Genomic DNA, 17,660 nt, shown 5'->3' with positions numbered 1-17,660 from the left:
GACAGGTGGTGGTGCATCTGGATAGCCAGGCTGGGTTCACGCCGGGGTCGAGTCGGCGCAGTTCCGTCGCGGAGGTGTCGGAGCCCGTCGAGGTCGTGTTGCGTCTGAGCTATGTGGTGCCCGGCGTGAGCTGGAGCTCGCGCTATGAGCTGCGCATTAACACGCCGTCGTCGTCGGCGCGGATGGCGTATCGCGCTGAGTTCCGGAACTCGAGCTCGGAGACGTGGACGGATGCGCGGGTGACGCTGTCGACGTCGCAGGCGTCGTTTTCTGGGCTGGAACAGCGCATCCCCTCGTTGCATCCTTGGCATATTAAGTTGTTGGATGCCATTCGGGAGAACCAGGAGCATCCTTCTTGGGAGAAGATTCTGAGGGGTGGTGAATCGAATCGATCTGTAAGTGGCTGACCCTGATAGCGTACGAGTTTGTCAGGGATGAGTTGATGATCTAATGGGAAATGTAGCTTGTGAAAACGGGTGGGCTATTTGGAACTCGTCCCTCGGGGAAGAGTTCCTTTGGAATGGCTTCAGCGCAACTTCAGAAGGGTTTTGGATTCGGGCAACCAGCATCTTCAGGTCTTTTTGGAGCTCCGCCAAACCAGAACCAAAACTCGGCGGGGTCTGGCTTTGGTGCGGCGCAATCATCTACAGTCAGTGCTTTTGGGTCGCCGCCAAACCAGAACCAACCTGGCCCGTCCGGGGGCCTTTTTGGAGGGCAAGCTCCCCCAGCACCAAATCAAACGAGCAATACAGGAGAAGCACCGGGTCATACCCAACAGGCGTCATCTGGGGGATCCGTATTTGGGAGAGCTACTGCTGCAGCAGTAGCAGCAGCAGCAGCAGCAGCCACTCAGAACCAAGAGCCAGGTCCCACTGACCACGCAGATGAGGACGACGAGGGTAGCGAAGACGAGGCGGACAACGACATCGACACCATAGCTTCAGCGTCCCTCGAACACCAAGAATCAGTCAAGCAAGACTACGGACTCACGACGACCTACGATCTTCCCGGACAGCGGACGCTCATCCCCTCGAGCAACAACAGACGCCATGTGCTGGCCGACCTGGACCTGAAGTCAGTCACCCTTTCACATCTCATTGTCCCGAAACACAGCGCAGAAGCGTTTTACCGCGCACGGATCAAGAACACCTCGGCGTTGCGGCTTATGCGCGGCAGAGTGGGTTTGACTGTTGATGGAACGTTCCTGGGCACGGCCACGATCCCGAACTGTGCGCCGGGCGATTTCTTCAGTGTCTCCTTGGGCGTGGATCCCTCGATCCTGGTGACCTATGGTAAACCAACGGTGCGACGGTTGAACACCGGGTTCTTCACCGGACAGGTCGGGGCTGTGTTCCGGCGCACGTGTTGGATCAAGAATACCAAGGGCGTGGCGGCGGATATCACGGTATTGGATCAGGTGCCGGTGAGCGAGGACAAGGAGCTACAGGTGGAGATCCTGGAGCCAAAGGGGTTGCATGACAAGGGTAATGAAGTGAAGCTGGACATGGAAGCGAGCCATGGAAATGGAAAGGCCATTATGGAGAAGAAGGGAGAGGTTAAATGGGTTTTACATTTGGAGCCAGGGAAGGATGTGCGGGTGGTGTTGGAGTATGGAACGAAAGCGCCGAGAGGGAGCGAGGTGGACACTGCATGAGTCTGGCTATAGTACACTATAGCGTACCCTAGTATTGACAACGCAACGCAGGCTATACATCCATCACCAACTATGAACCCTAAAACTCCAGATTAAAACAGCACCCAATCTCCAGCATAAGATCAAAGTGTACCCCGAATAAGAAAATATGGTTTCTCACGACTATCGCTAAATCAGTACACAACAGCAATTATACCAATGCCGTCATGACCACCCTTGTGCAAACTAGAGAGCATCCACAAGGTCCACTCCAATCTGACATACCTTACCAGACACGCCAAAGTCCTTTGTTCGCGACGGGTGGTGTTTGGTTGGACGGGACGTTGATATTTGTTGAGGTTCATTCCAGGATCAAATCAATAGTCTTCAGGGCAAGTATAATACGTTGAATTCGTGACACAGTATCGTGTTAGTCTACAAGCCGTATATCGAATACTTCAGGAGCTATGATAGTTATATTGATGCTGTTGTGACTACAAGCGCGTCGGATCCCAATCCGGACTAGTGCAGCGGATGGAACGGGAATGGTGGGTAAATCGAAACGGGTAATTTAAGTAGCGCTAAAGATAGCATCGCAAAAGTGGAAACTTGCCCCGGGGTAAAAGCTTGCCTCGTTCATGTCAACCGTGCTTTGATTTGGTTGAGATAGTATATAGAATGTTTCTTCTGAGTCAGTAGCTTTGTGCAAGTCATGGTCCTTGTAAGATTAGTGGGTTCAGTGGTGTACGGTATCCAAGTTATGTACGGAGTATTGTACGATGATCTACTCAAGTGTAGGCTCAAGATATATATTCACCCCAGGGCTCTTGAGATGATATCTGGACCACCACGAGGAGCCATTATCGCTTCAATTGTATCCCGCATAGTGGTTCATACTAAACATTACACTAGCCTCGACAGTGCCACTTGAATTACTCTCATATTCTGTCTACCACTGGATATGAACGTCAAACTGATTCCCTCGTCCTAAGCTGTCTAACCGAGGCAAACAAACACGGGGCTCTGATGCCTCAGGCTGCGACAACGGCAAACTGCGGCTATCACGGGAATTGCTAGCCCTGACATCACCCTTGAAAGATGTCGTCCCTTTCCCAATATACAGTCCTGCGTACAGCAAAAGCCTTAGGTAATTCCATTCAGTCTCGCTGACTATCGAGAATTCAATCCATGTCAAACCATGCAGTCCAGCTACGAGCTATGTGTCATGTGTCATGTCATCGGATTCTCATCAGCTAGCAAGACCGAAAATCGGAGGAAACGCGGGAAATTTCGGCGAGTCACAGGAACTTCCCTGCAACCGTTAAGCGCAAGCTTAAGTTCGACCAAGATTCGACTGCAGCTTCGAACCTGTTCATCTGCTGCAATCCCTGCTACATCCGGCATGCCAGATAGATTAATTCAAGGTTACGTAATGGTGCAGGGAGGCTGAGATCGCCCATATCATAATTTTTTCCATTCATCCACGAGAGAAAAGGGATGGAATCCAGGGTTTCTGGGAAAAGTATTTATAGGGCGGACAGATCAATTGTCAAGATAGGGAAAAAGAGAAAAATAAAAAAGAAATCAAGGGGAGGCAGTTATATGAGACCTGTCGGGTTACTCTTTTTTTTCTTTTTTTGGTTGATTTTATTATTATTATTACTTTGATTTTCCATTCTTGGCTCTGCATCCCAGGGTGAGATTAAATTTTGGGATTAGTGCTGACGAGCACAATAATTTCGGGTCGTCCACCGACGGGTCATTTTCGTCCAAGTCGGGTTCTCCCCAGAAAGGATTTCTCTGATGTATCCAAACCTATATAACCTGGACACTACCCTCGGAAGGGAACTGAGTGCTCCAGGAGCAAAAATGGGGATTGGGGAGGAGTGCGTGGTTGCAAAGGAGCCCGCCGTCAGCATTCCTGTCTGGTTGCCCTGAACCGACCAAGCGTGGCGGATTGTCCTAAAACGGGAGAATGGGTCCCAATAGGAGAGTCGGTGAGCTCATCCTATCCTCAGAGATCCGGACTAGTGTTTCCCTAGTTCGGGAAGTTCGAGTTTGCTCTCCGTGGAAAAAAAAGGGCTGTGCCTGTTGACCTGCATTTATATAACCACTGCTACCCGGGTGACAATCGAGCAATTGCAGAGGAATTTCCTTCTACCCGAAGTCATTGGCTTTGTCTTCCCTCGGGTCAACCATGAGTGTCGCCAATAATCCTGCTTTCGTTTTTTTTTAATTTTTTCCTGAGACACCTCACTTGTTATGACTTTCATTTTTGTTTGCGAAACTCCGGTGCTGGTGGAGCCGCATGCCCGATTCGGCCCGGTTGATTCGAGTCCGAGAAAAAGACCAGAAATTAGCTTGCCGGCTGCAGGTCGACATTGGTTGATTGCGGTGCGCCATGTGGGTCCGAACCGGTCCATCGGACCCATCCGTGAATGCAGGGATCCACCCTGGCTGAAATTTCTCTTCCCTTTTTTCGGCCTCCTGATGCATACCGTAGCCCTTCTTTTTTTTCTTTTTTTCCTTGTAGCCGGGCAACTGTTACTTGGGGGATGGGGAATAGGATACATCGTAGGGTATTTGTACTCAGTAGGACAAGACAGACGGACAGAAAAAAAAATGGGGTCAACCAAAAAGGAATTGCCATGGCAATTGGCGTAAGATACCAATGGGTCCGGATGGAGCTTCCAGTGGATGCCCGTTTCGCACAATCGCAACGGAGACTCGTCGACCAGCACATCCAGCTCCATCCGCGGACCTGCGCGGCCACCCAGCAGCAGGAATAATTGGCTGTACCACAGGAATCCTCCCTTGGCCCCCTCCCGAACGAACCCGATCAGTCAGAGGCATCCCTGGGCAACAAAGGATGTGCGTGGAAAGATAGGGATATACACGCAGTAGGGCTTTTTCCCAACAGCGCACTAAGACCGACGGGGGGCCGGGTGTGTGGGAAAACGAGCGAAAATTTAGCGGGAGAGTATTTATGTCCCGGAAGGCCTCTGTTGTCAACTTCTCCAGCTTTTTTCCCTCCTAAAAAGTTCTGTCTACCCATTCTTTTCCACCTTCTCTCCTCTCACCAGAGAAAAATCATATCCTAAATTACCATCACAATGGCCTCCTCTCGTGTCTTTGCCTCTCGCCTGGCCTCCCAGATGGCCGCAACCACCAAGGTTGCCCGCCCGGCCGCCCGTTTCGCTGCCCCCAAGCGTACCTTCACCACCCAGCGCAAGACCGCTATCCCCATGACCCCCTTCCAGACCGTCAAGCGCCAGCAGCCTTCCATGATCCAGGCCAACGCTCGCCAGGTCTTCGCCAACGTCCAGGCCCGCCGCCAGTACTCCTCTGAGATCGCCGACGCCATGGTCCAGGTCTCCCAGAACATGGGTATGGGTTCCGCCGCCATTGGTCTTGGTGGTGCCGGTATCGGTATCGGTCTCGTCTTCGGTGCCCTCCTCCTCGGTGTCTCCCGCAACCCTGCCCTCCGTGGCCAGCTCTTCTCCTACGCCATTCTTGGTTTCGCCTTCGTCGAAGCCATTGGTCTGTTCGACCTGATGGTTGCTATGATGTGCAAGTACGTTTAAACGGATCGTTGGCAACAACCAGTCTATCCGAAAGGGCATATGAGGCAAATGCAATTTCCTTGAATTCTCAAATGGTCAAATTGAATGGAAAGTCTTTATCGATTTCGCCGTTCAGTTAGGAGGTAATCTTGTGGTGGTCTTTTTATATATCATGTACTACTTTCCCGGCATCATCTATCATCCCAATACACTGTACATATAGAGTTTAAAATGGCCACTAAAACTCCCAACTTTCGAGCCACTCTGATAAACTCGTTTTAATTTTCGACCTTGTATATTATCTGTTTTTGCTCTACTTGGGCTGGCCCACGGAATACGTGTTCTCTTGTTTACCCCGGACTTTTTCGTCCAGAACGCGTTGTGTCAACGAAAAGAGACAGACGGCAATTGGGGACTGACTGATCCCCCTACCTTCCCACAAGCAGCAATCGGTCCCGTGGCTTTTTTCCTTCCCTACGAACAAGCTATTCGAGCTAAGAAGCTACCAAATCTGGAGAAAGCTTTGTTTGGTGAGCTCCTCCAGCCGTAGAGATCGTTTACAGGTACACCGCTCACAGAGGCCATTTCCCGGTGGATAACGGGAAAGAAGCTTCCCCGGCCACGTTGGCCATAACTGGCGGTGGCAGGGGCAATTGCCCTTGACCCGGTTCCATCAGCCATATCAGACGACAAGAATGTGAGACTACCAAGGCAGACGAACAAAGAAACCAAGAACGAACTCAAAAAACAAGCCAGGTCGTAGAATGATTATGAAACACCGCCTCCACGCCAGGGCGTAGACACAACTCGGCAAGACCTGACCTGACCTGACCTCACTGAAACATCAGCCTCAGAGATTGCAAAGGGTTGACAACTGGTTGTGCCGTGTGGATCTCGATCCGGATCGTGGACGTCACCGCTCACCACCAACGATTTGCCGCGGACCAGAATTGGGCGCTGGCCAAAAAGAAGGTCCCAGGTGTTGATGAAAAATTTTTACTTTTGATTGTTTTTCCAAGAGTCATAATAAAGTCACACGAAAAGCCACCTGCAGCACACCATTGCATTCATTCATGCATGAAGAAAAATTTTTTTTTCTTCCTTTCGCGGCTACCACCCAACAATGGTTGGCCCTGACAGCTCAGACCATGTCCGTGATAGCTCCAAGATCCTCGGTAGAAGCGCAGGAGCTAATGACGGACTAGAGCTGCGCCAAGGGGCTCTGGTCCTTGTCCCATGATACTTTGCCCATTGACGCAGGTCCACTCGTCGCTTCTTCGATCCCTGTGATGATCGCTTTCATTTCTTGAGCTTTTGACTCTCGCACAGCAACAAGTACGGTAAGGGGTTTGCTGAGACTGGTGAATCATGTATGGCATCTAGAACCCCAATTAGCTTTTCTTCTGGATTTTTTCCCCCTTGGATGTCGTGTCCTTTGGGGGTTCTGGAGAGGGCCGACCACGTGACCGGTATCGGGCGAGGCCGTCCTCATGTGACGGGCTCGGGATTCCTTCTACAACAAAGTCCGCAGGTTGAACCCTACTTCCATTTCTCCGTCTGGAAAGATCAGAATATCGGTCTATTGTAGACGATTCTCCAGCGACTAGAAGGGCGATATATCTACCGTCCAAAACGACATCCCACTATACTCCTTGTAACTGTGTCCAAACCAACCCCCCGACCCTATTATAATCAATATATTCGGCACGAAAATAAAGCGGGATATAATTCTTCCCTGCACGAGAATCCTCGGCATCCGTATCCAGTAGACATCCAGACATCCAGACATCTATAACCCCCAAACTGCCAGAAAAGTAAAGCACACAAACACCGTCAAACTACCCCCAAATCAAAGCCAATACCCAGATCTCAAAATGACAACAACAACAAGCCAACCGCAGCAAGAACCCCCCCAAAAAAGCTTCACAGCCCACCTAATCGCCTCCTTCACATCCCCCATATCCTCTCTCCCCACGCCAGCCCCAGAAGCCCTCTACAAGCCCGCAGAAGTGCCACGGATCAAGAAGGCAAAGAGACTGACGGGCACGCGCACTAAGCAGCTCATCCGCGCTGCGGACCGCGGCCATGATGATCCGCCGCCGCCGCCGGGGCTGGGCGAGTGCTGTGGGAGCTCGTGTGATCCGTGCGTGACTGATCTGTGGAGAGAGGAATTGGCGTGCTGGAGGGAGCGTTGGGGGGAGGTGCTGTGGAGAAGAAGAAGGAGGAGGATCGCAAGGATGGGGAGGGTAGGATTACGGGGGGAGGGAGGTGTACTATGCCTGGGAGCTTTGATTGGTGATTTACTTTTTTTTTTTCTTATTTATGTATGTATGAATAGATGGAGTTTTATGAGGTATGGTTTACTGCATTTGTTTGGTGCATGGGTTAGATGGTGTTGGTGGTGTATGTGCTGATGCTGGTTTAATGTTTAGATCTTTATGGATGTTATATTAGGTTCATGGTTGAATGACAGCATGTGTATATATGTATTTGCATGATTGGGGAATGCACATATCATTTCCAACACGAAATCATCGATATATGGTCAAGCTTACGTTCGACTGAAGCGTAACACATACCATGGTCTTCGTCCTCAGCGGTGCCCTTTTCGTATCGGAGACATAACTGTTGTCTCTGCGAATGCAGACCTCTCGACATTTTCTATTCATTGCTTTTCTCAGACTTTCGCTTCCCTTGAACCAACGCATGCAGTCGATTTTCTGTGACTATGAGCAGTGTACGATTGACTTCCTCAGGATCAATGCTGCAAGCTCCCCGGAACCTTCCATACGTTCTCCGGCTCTTTGGATGTCAATGTACTGCTGGCGGCTGCGATCCTGAGGGTATAAAAACCTACCTTGCGGACGACTTTGCGAATCAAAGGGTCTCACAGAAACCGATCTCGTCGTGCTCACCCAGACAAACCACTATACCAGCATATTTGAGTAAGGACTGAGGTACCGAATGGTAAAGACTCTCAAGCGGATACTCCACTCATAAGCACGCTATAGTGTGATTGATTAGTACTAAGAAGGAGAGCTGGGTGCACCGTGACGATACAGCTCGATGTAGCCCGATACCTGATGATTTGGCCCTTTGTTCCATTTTACAAGAACAACCACGTTCACTTGGGTAGACTCTTGAGTCCACAGACTTTTCTTCTGTAAGAGATGTGGATACGATTCCGAATATCCCACTTCCACGACTACATAGCTTGTGTGCAGTCTGCGTGAGCGAAATCATTGCACCCAGACATGGTGGGATGCAATACTGATTCGGGATATGAAAGGTTCAAAAGAAAAAGTATTTCAATTCTGGTTCTTCCTAAAGATTAGTCTTCCTCGCTGGTCGATGTTCCCCGCGGGTTTCATGCCGAGTATTTTCAGTATCGTCCCGCAAAGCCTGTGGTCTATTTTATTTATGCGGGTTGAGTACAAATAGGTCGTCGTCGATGTTCTTCCATAGTGACCTTGGTTTCTCGCCCATACTTATCCAGAAGATAATCAGGTATTACGCTGGCTGGCTATATCCACACCAGCGGACAGACCTGGCTCGCGGATTAACCGCCGCTCTCGGCCAGAGAGGGTTGCCAGCCTGTCCAGGGGGTAAAGGGACTTTGATGGTGAAAGTTTCAATATCGGGAAAGTATGTGAACAGGACCTTGGGCCCGAGCTGGTCGCGTTTGGTATCGATCAATTCAAATTCCCTCTGCAAAACATGCTTCAGCAAGATATATTGGCCCAAGACAGCGGGCCCTCGCTGCACTGGAGTATGAAGGACATTTCGCACGGTTAACCGCTCTAAGGAAGTTACCCATTACAGTGTTTTCCCCATTCCTTTTGTTTTAGTACCATTCCAAAGCCTTTGTCCTCCTTCATAATCCACTTAATGTCAGTGCGCATGGATTTGTTCCATGGAAAAACTGAGCCAGAATTGCGTGTATACGCTGGACTATAGGTATCATAGCTTTTAATCGAGCGCATATTCGTTAAAATCCTACCGATAGTATAAGCTTTGTACCTATCTTCTAGAATAAGTGTTCAACCAAGTTATCGCGTTATCAAAATCCAGAGCCGTACTGCAACAAAGGCGGGCAGGCCTTTAAGCTCCAGCCCAAGTCATAGGAATAAAACTTAAGAATCATCGCTTTTTGGATATAATTGATACTTGATTACCATTGATCTTCCAGCAGTGGAAAAAAGGGTACCAGTGTGGCAATAATGCGTTCCTTCTGACTCCGCCACGAACGGCAGTCTGTAGCAATAGATACCATGTCTTTTAAATTAACTTGAGGCATAGCCATTATGCCGTAGGGTTCTCGAGACTTTCGCAAATGGCCCACGAAGTTATATGGGGTGTCACTTGCTGGAAGTATTGTCCACAGCTGCACAAGCAGCTCAGGGCCTAAAAGAAAGGAATATAGTAATATATGGGGATCCTTTGTAATAGTTTGGATCCGTAGCTGAAATTGGCGAAGATGTGGTATTTGAAAGATCCCGATGTAGACAGTATAATATAGAAATCCGTGCGTGAACTGTATCTCGGTGGAGCCGTATATAGATTCCCAGATTCTAGGTATTCATGGCGCTTGAGGGAGTTGCCGGTCCGATGTTCAGATAGGGGCTGGTCTTCTAACCGTCGCTTTGATCGATATTGTGGCCATGCCCTAATGATTGTCCATGGATTCTGGAACAGGGAAAGTAAAATCGTCGACATTAGTGGCAGATTCAAGTCCATCTGTCTTGCGAATCCTTTTTGCTACTTCAAGGGCGTCTGCTTTGCGAAGTTTCCCGAGTCCCTGAACGTTCGTTCTCTTTCGGCCTTGGTCTGCAATACATTTTGAACGTGCCCAAAAAACTCTAGTTGTGCGTGACTACCAGTTTCGTAAAACTGGTCTTTAAACCCTTCTTTGCTGTGGCAACACAAAATCATTGGATATTGTCATTATATATAGAGAGCGTAGCTTGAGCTCCTTGTATACGTCGATTTTCTGATGCTTTTCTTAGGCGACTTCGAATTGATATTGAGCGTGCACACTTGCAGTTGTGTACTGTATAGTATTGCCGTTCAGGTCCGAGATGCAACAGACGATATGTTTGTGTCGTCAACTGCTAGGTAAGCAGTTGATAGGCTGCACCGCTCTAGCGCCTTGAACAATGCCCAAATATGGACCGAAATAAAAGTCGGCATAGCGGGTCAAGCATTCGGCCGTTAGTCCGCGCGGCTACTCCAGCTTCTGTGGCTACTACATAGTGCTCATTGTCCACTGGCACGGCGGGAATCAGGCGAAGGGCGCGATAGACACTGCCCGTACTACGGGCTGCGAGGTCCTTCATTCCATGACTTGATCCTGTGAGTGAAGTCTTCTGTGTATCTGTGAGATGGAAACTCTATACCGAGTGCCGTTGTCTTGCTGAGGAAAGACAGGGACTTATCCAAACCCCTGATGAAAAGCAACTGTAGTCCACAGACGACCACATGATCTCTTGTCCAATTAATTAATGCGGATAGAGATAGTTCATCGCCATGGTCCCAGACCCCACGCCACTACCAGGTGAGGGCCCCGGTGGTCAGCCTCAACACAGCCCAGCAACTAACTGTTCGTCAGCGAGACGATTGAGCCTTTTTATACGAATCAATCGTATATAGAGTTCGCAAGTGAGATAGCGTTGCTGACTTCGACTGATGAAAAGTCCAAGTCAACCAGATTGGATACTTTGGAGGTACTTTTGGAAACTGCTCCATAATGGCCTTGACTTCGCTATCGCATGTATGCCCAAGCGCTCTGGGAGCAGAGTAGGCCAGGGAGGAACGGCTGAACTCTTTTCGCCGAATCAATCTAAAGAAAGAGGGCAAGAGTTTCGGTTCGGCGGCGAGATGACAGGTCACACTTATTAACATGATCATCACAATGAATCGTGATCTCGGCTCACTGTCGGTGTCAAAGTCACTTATCGCAAGTACGGAATAAGCGTTCTCTAGTAACAAGGATTATCAGGTATTGTTCAGCCAGTAGCTCGCAGGCGAGCACAGATCCTCATTTACAACATACCAACAGTATCTGGTACGGGCAGTCTCTCTAAACCCTCTTCAATATCAAATTCTTCCAAAGGAAAGGGTATCAAAAGACTATTGCGGAGAAAGCTCTACCCAGCCAGGCCTTCCAGGGACCACAGTGAAGAGACAGTATCAGATGTCAAGACTGTGTAGGTACTGTGGAGAAATCGTCTGTATCGTCAATACAGAGTGGCAAACTGTGTTTGGTGGATGCAAAGGAGGATTCTGCAACTCTCACAAAACCTGGGACCAACATAACGGCCTGTGGCACTTATGGCTTAACATTGTCAATGAAGCCTTATGTATTGTGCCCATTGTCTGACATTTTGAACCGGTACGTACTGGTTCAAGAGACTGCTTGGCGTGCTTGTGATCAAAAGGATCGACAGGGCGCGTCGAGGCCGTGACGCCTGTCCGGAAACCGAGCTCGATAGTTGAGGCTACGTACTTAGCCTTGATGATGATCGTACGTGTCGAAAGTCGGCCGCTAGAAGCGAAAAGGTAAACAAACGCGACACGTGGACCTAAGTGATCGAGTTTGGAGTTTATTGGAAGGCGAAAGAGAGGGCGTAGTGTCTCTCCACAGATAGTAGCAAGCCGCCACCCCAGTAGGGGCAGTATGGTGCACGATCATCCGGGTAATCCCACGCCCGAACCTGAAGATACGACTATGAACGGCAACATTTGAGGCCCAGCGACTACTGATCGGCTCTGACTGCTGATATTCATTCATCGCCCGCTGTGTCTCGAGCGCGCAAGGCGCTGACTTTCCTAGACGAGTGGTGAGGACTTATCTGTCTCTGTAGCCATATCGTCCAACACACTTGAAACAAACATTATGATATAAGATGTTACCATCCAACATAATGTGTAGTCAGGATGTCATAAATACCACGTTGTCTAGTCTCTAGACCATCCCCTATGGCTGATGAGCGTGCGTCAAGGGACACCCAGATCCACGCCCTTCTCAACAGCAGCCGGCTTGTGTATTCGTAGGATCTGCGCTGCTCAATACAGTGCAGAAGCGAGCTAGGCGCACGAACGTTGGCAAGAGGACACGGAGCTCCACTGGACTGGGGGTCGATTGCGTTGATGAGATTCATTATGCGTTCGAATTCGTTCGCCGAGGTTTTTAGCTCGCCATCATTGAGCCAGGAGTACTGCAGTTTTCTCCCCTCCACATCCTGTGGAAGTATATATATTCTGGAAAGAATTGAGCTCTGGAAATGAAGGCTGCCTCATGCAATACATGAGATTTTGTTTTATTTGCCCCAGTAGTAAGGCCGGGCAAGTCCATGTGAACCATCTGTTTGGCCTCTGCGATTTCATGGGGCATCTTTGAGGGTGGACGCATGATACATCAATATGAACAAGGTGAGGTTGACAAGACCGATGGCTTGAAGACTACGCCTCAGTGGAAAAGTAGATATGACCCTATAACGCCATGATGCTTCAGTAGTGGGATAGAAATATAACATATGTCTTCTGCCGATGCAGACTTGCGTTTATAGATTGGCTGATGGTAGATGTGGCATGAAGGATGATCCAGGGCAGGTATATATACTAAGCGAGCGGAAAGATGGAGCCAGTTAATTAGATATAGTAGTGAATGGCTGACTATAATACTAGTCTAGACACGATTGCTAGGAAGACGAGGGCCTTTTTATAGACAGGCTCATACAAAGAACCTCAGAGCTTCACAAAGGATTTCAAGGAACAAAGAAATGACGACGTAAGTCATACTATGCTCGTGTTGTGAAGATAGGTCAAACATTCTCTGGAATTTTTCTATCATTCATCGTATGATAGCGTCTGTCACTGTTTTATCATGCAACTGTCGACATTGTTGGGAATGACCGTATGACTTCACTATTAGTGGAATGCACGACGCTTGCATATTGTCAGGAGGTATGTGAATTACAATATTCAATTGATGCAGAGAGATTAGCTAATGTCTCTGTGTCATGATGACTATTTCGTTAACATTATGAGATAAACGGTAGCAATCGCAGAGTCTCGGACCCCAAGGAAAGAGCCGACCATATCCAAAATCAAGGAGTTTCAGCCACGTTATAAACCAGCTTCTGCCCACTAACCTTGCCCTCCTTCAGCAATTCCAACCCCTGCAGCACACCGCTCAATCCATCGGCGCAAACCTTAACCGGGTGCACCTTGATCTTCCCCTGTGCAACCAAGGGCTCGGAGAGTTTCCAGAACATCTCGGCGAATTCTCTGTCTTCGGGTATCGCAGGAATTTCGAGATCGCCGAGCTGGATTGGCTCTCCAACAACGGTGTAGCCCAGGGTAGCGCGATCGTTGACATTCTCACGCTCGATTTTGCTATTCAGTATATTGCTGTACTCGCCACCCTTGGTTGAAAGAGCGTTGTCGCAGAACTTCGCACTGTCCTCCAGAGAGATAGTGTCAAAGACCAGTCTCAGATTATCGTTGGTAGCCTCACGGATAGCCGCAGCGGCCTTGGGATCCCGGTAGTCATATACAGCATCTGCACCTAGCTTCTTAACAAAGTCGAAGTTGTGAGGCGAGCAGGTAGTAATGACATTGTAGCCCGAAAGCTTGGCATACTGAATAGCCAGAGAGCCGGTGGCACTAGAGCCGCCGTAAATCAAAATCGGCTCCGGCTGGGAGATAGGCTCAGTTGGCAAGGCTAACTTCAGACTTTGGTAGAGTCCTTGCCCAACCGTGGTGATGCCGACGCCCAAGGTGGCTGCCTCTTGGAAGCTCAGCGAGTCGGGTATGCGCATCTGAAGATCACCTTTCGCAACGATATACTCAGCGAAGGCACCGTCTTCGAGCTCCAAAACGTTCGCGCCATGGGTAACACCGCAGATTCGATCACCTTTGCGGAAGGGTTTCTTGACGTCCTTGCCTACCTCCTCAACAATCCCGGAGTAGTCACATCCCACGAGGCATCCAGTGGTCCCGAGCTCCCATTTAACATGTTTCCAATCGGTGGGGTTCAGTGCTACGCTGACCGTTTTAATCAAAATATAGTCATCGCGAAGCTAGGTAGAGGGCGGTCCGACACGAGGGATATCTGCTTAGGAGCCGTGAAAACAACTGCTTTCTGGGGCATTTTGAGTGTGTAGAGTGTAGTTAGTGAGAATCATGGGGAGAACGGAGAAAAGGAGGGGCATTGGAGGTCAAGGAGCGACCAGGGAACAATATGTAAGATTCGCGAAGTATAACTATATTGTTGGTTGGAACAAAGAGTGGATGACAAATCCATGGCGGACTTGGTGAGATTACTAATCCACCAGTTCATAAGCTTGGTTTCCAGCGCTCGGCAACTCATCTCCACCTTTTCTACTTCCAACTACTAACTTATCTTCCTCGGCTCAAGAGACTATGTCCTAATTGAGTAACGCAGGTGAGTTCCATGGTCACTCTCTTTGTCCCATGTCTTCCTGGCTTACTAACATCAATCCTAGAAATTAGTGGTTTCTTGGCAAGATACCATCAAAGAAAAGTCATCGGCTGGTCGATATCAAGACCCAAACTCTTGCTGTTTCCATCTGACCAATGAATGCGAGTTTCTAAATATGTGCTGGATCGGCTTAATGATATCCCGATGTGCATACAAAGGCATTTGATTAGAAAGCACAGAAATATCACTTTCATTCCACGTTGCAGACATTACACCGATTAGCCGGTGTGGGTCTATGTTCTTTCACAATGACTCCTTCCCCAAGGGAGCGTGTGCCTCGAGCCTGCGAGCATTGCCGTTCGCGAAAAATTAAGTGCAACGGCGAACAACCATGCAACGCCTGCGCCCGAAATCCTCAAAGATGCGTCTATCGGACGGGCAGCATACGTAACAGAAAAAGTCGCCAAACCAAAGAACAGCCACGGACCCCAGCAACGTTACTACCGGCTCCACAGTCCCCAGCAGTGCCTGGAGATTGTCCGAATATCCGCCTCGTCGACGATCCGGCCCACTTCAAGCGGCAGTACGAGCTGAGGGCCGGCATTGGAGTCTCCAACCCCGAGACAGGAAATTTCCAATTCTACGGTGAGGGTGGCTGATGTATTTTGGAGACCTGGATCAATGCTGATCATGTTCAGGCCCGTCGTCTGGATGCGCCTTCCTGCAAAGAATCTATCAACGAATTCAAAAACCGCCCTCTCGGGAATCACTACTCACCTATCGCACGGGGCCGGTCCCGGATGGCTTACTGAAATGGGGTGTGGAGAGGTTCATGTTCACGGCTGATGCCGATGGCGACCTGCGCCGGTCACGGTTGGCGGCGGAGGCATTCCTCCCTCAAGCTCTAGGCGATGTATTTATTGAAGCATACTTTAGAATCGTCCACCCGCAGATGCCGGTGCTTGTGTATACGGAGATTATTGATTCGTGGAAGCAGATGTGGGAAACTCCGATACGAGGTCGGCCGGTGAAGAACCAAGAAATCCTATTCATGGTCTTGGCCATAGGGGCTCGTGTGATCAGACTGAAGAAAAGTGAGCAAGAAAACCGAGCGGATGAATGGGCCGAATACTTTTCGAGTCGAGTGTCCGAAGGCTCTATCTTCATGCAGGAGCCAAGTGTCAAGGCGGTGAATTTGATGTTATTGAAGGTACGCATGATCCAGCCTTCATTTGTATGGATGTATAATTGACATCCTAGGCCATGTACTCCTTGCAACTCATGCGGCAGAACGATGCGTATTTGTACCTGGGACATGCTACTCGAACTGCCATGGTCCTAGGTCTCCATAGATCCCAAGTGACTGGCGGTCGCGAACCACATTTGCACCGACTACGTCATACCTTTTGGATTATGTATGTTTTCGAGCGGTTATCGTCTGTGTATATGGGCCGACCTTCCTCGTTGTCCGACAACCAGATTGATACCGTATATCCCGAAGATATCCCATGCTACAAGGATGAGCCTTTCCATCCGCCAGCAGTTGAATGCACGTGGACAAGGGTTATGGCCGACATTGCCAAATTGGCCGACCACATCTCCGTGGACGTTTACTCTCCGGCTAGTATCAAAAGTCTTGTAGACATGGCCAAGGTGGAACAGACTCTTCTGGAATACGATGCAGCCTTACAAGCTACCACCCGATGTCTGCCAGAGTACTTGCATTTTTTCGACGAGTCCGTACCCGTCGGCGAGGACTGGCAAGAAATTCAGCGTCTGAGCCTGGGATTCGCCTACAATATTGTGCGGATGCTTCTATACCGACCGGCCCTGGTTTTAACGACCTTCTTCACATCCACAAGCGAAGCGCAGCGAATCGCTGCAGGTTGTATTCGTCTGCAGGAATGCATCGACAACTCGACGGCGGCAGCACGCAATTTGATCACTTTGGCTCACGACGTCTATTTTCGGCGGTTTCCCGATATCCGGTACGACGGGGCGCTGGCTTCATACATGGTCTCCGCCATCATGACATTACTGTACGACGTGCTGAACCTGGGAACAGAACCAGAAAAGGCACATGAAACATTCGCTGTGGTGGAGCAGGGCATCAGATGCTTAGATGACATTGAACATACTGGATACACCGTTGGAAAAGTTCTCAGTATGGACTTGATGAAGGTGGCTAAACAGGCAGTGTTGGCAGCGGATCCAGTGGTAGACACGAATCAAGTCTTAGTCGATTCGTTCCCTTGGTTAGAGTATGGTTCCCTTCTCATGCATTTCGATCATTACACTAACTTGATAGTATCTCAATACCACCACTACGATAGACACCAACCTGTTCCGACACCGTATATGTATCCTCAACACGAGGTTTTCCCTATGCTTGGAACCCTGGCTTCAGATGTTGCTATGCTGTCGGGCTCTCAAGTTAATTGCCAATGGCTTAGCAATGGGCTCGACCCAAGCAGCATCCCGGGATGCTTGCACTGAGTAGGTCGAGGAAAGACAGCAGGATCAAAGACGGCGAGATCGAGAACCACGACGAGGGACAGATCCCGAGCCAGGCTCATAGCCTCGACCTTTATTGTGGATCAAATGACGAACGACCAGCTCTATCGTGACGACCGATCTCTCTGGCTTTCAAGATATTCCACCCTGGCCGAAACCCAGACGGCCTGCGAATTTGCCTTGAACCTCCAAAGTGTGAGACTGATACAATATCTATCAACTATTATCCTGGGCTACTTTTCTTTGCTTCAGCGGCCTCGCGTAGGCAGGATACCGCGTCCCAAGGGTTCTCTCCTGGCTTCTTCATGATCTTGCTACCGTTGCTACTAACAAATCTAACCAAAACCAACCCTTCCACAGGCAACTCCCCAGCTCTAAATTGCGTTACCTCGGCCCGTTCGTTGGAAGGGCCCCTGTTTAGTGGTCGATGTCGATCGCCATCCAATCCTCGGTTAGGCGTTATACTTGCCCGCCATCAGCGAAGATCTAAACTCAATTTCGGTCA

At 49.5% G+C, this 17,660-nt stretch overlaps 5 protein-coding genes across 5 annotated transcripts; 4 read left to right on the top strand and 1 right to left on the bottom strand.

Annotated features, from left to right (window-relative positions):
- Positions 1-2: 2 nt before the first annotated feature.
- ANOM_010070 (uncharacterized protein) lies at positions 3-1,654 on the top strand (the record flags this gene model as incomplete). Its single annotated transcript, XM_015555326.1, has 2 exons — positions 3-395; positions 464-1,654. Coding segments are annotated over 2 exons (1,569 nt in total), but the record flags the coding sequence as incomplete, so codon positions are not given.
- Positions 1,655-4,746: 3,092 nt separating this feature from the next.
- ANOM_010069 (ATP synthase subunit C family protein) lies at positions 4,747-5,217 on the top strand (the record flags this gene model as incomplete). Its single annotated transcript, XM_015555325.1, has 1 exon — positions 4,747-5,217. The coding sequence occupies one exon, from the start codon at positions 4,747-4,749 to the stop codon at positions 5,215-5,217; it is 471 nt and encodes a 156-aa protein (XP_015403407.1).
- A 1,853-nt stretch (positions 5,218-7,070) lies between these two features.
- Positions 7,071-7,441, top strand: ANOM_010068 (uncharacterized protein; the record flags this gene model as incomplete). The annotated part of the gene is made up of 2 exons (XM_015555324.1): positions 7,071-7,320; positions 7,365-7,441. Coding segments are annotated over 2 exons (252 nt in total). The 3' UTR covers positions 7,367-7,441.
- A 5,863-nt stretch (positions 7,442-13,304) lies between these two features.
- Positions 13,305-14,350, bottom strand: ANOM_010067 (zinc-binding alcohol dehydrogenase family protein; the record flags this gene model as incomplete). The annotated part of the gene is made up of 2 exons (XM_015555323.1): positions 13,305-14,244; positions 14,301-14,350. The coding sequence occupies 2 exons, from the start codon at positions 14,348-14,350 to the stop codon at positions 13,305-13,307; spliced, it is 990 nt and encodes a 329-aa protein (XP_015403411.1).
- Positions 14,351-14,949: 599 nt separating this feature from the next.
- On the top strand, positions 14,950-17,137 carry ANOM_010066 (Zn(II)2Cys6 transcription factor; the record flags this gene model as incomplete). The annotated part of the gene is made up of 3 exons (XM_015555322.1): positions 14,950-15,286; positions 15,340-15,851; positions 15,902-17,137. The coding sequence occupies 3 exons, from the start codon at positions 14,950-14,952 to the stop codon at positions 17,135-17,137; spliced, it is 2,085 nt and encodes a 694-aa protein (XP_015403410.1).
- Between the last annotated feature and the right edge of the window lie 523 nt (positions 17,138-17,660).

This window comes from Aspergillus nomiae, assembly GCF_001204775.2.
Source record: "Aspergillus nomiae NRRL 13137 chromosome Unknown contig00341, whole genome shotgun sequence".
Classification (NCBI taxonomy): domain Eukaryota; kingdom Fungi; phylum Ascomycota; class Eurotiomycetes; order Eurotiales; family Aspergillaceae; genus Aspergillus; species Aspergillus nomiae.
The sequence above is the reverse complement of the archived record's forward strand: the minus strand, read 5'-3'. Positions and strand labels throughout refer to the sequence as shown.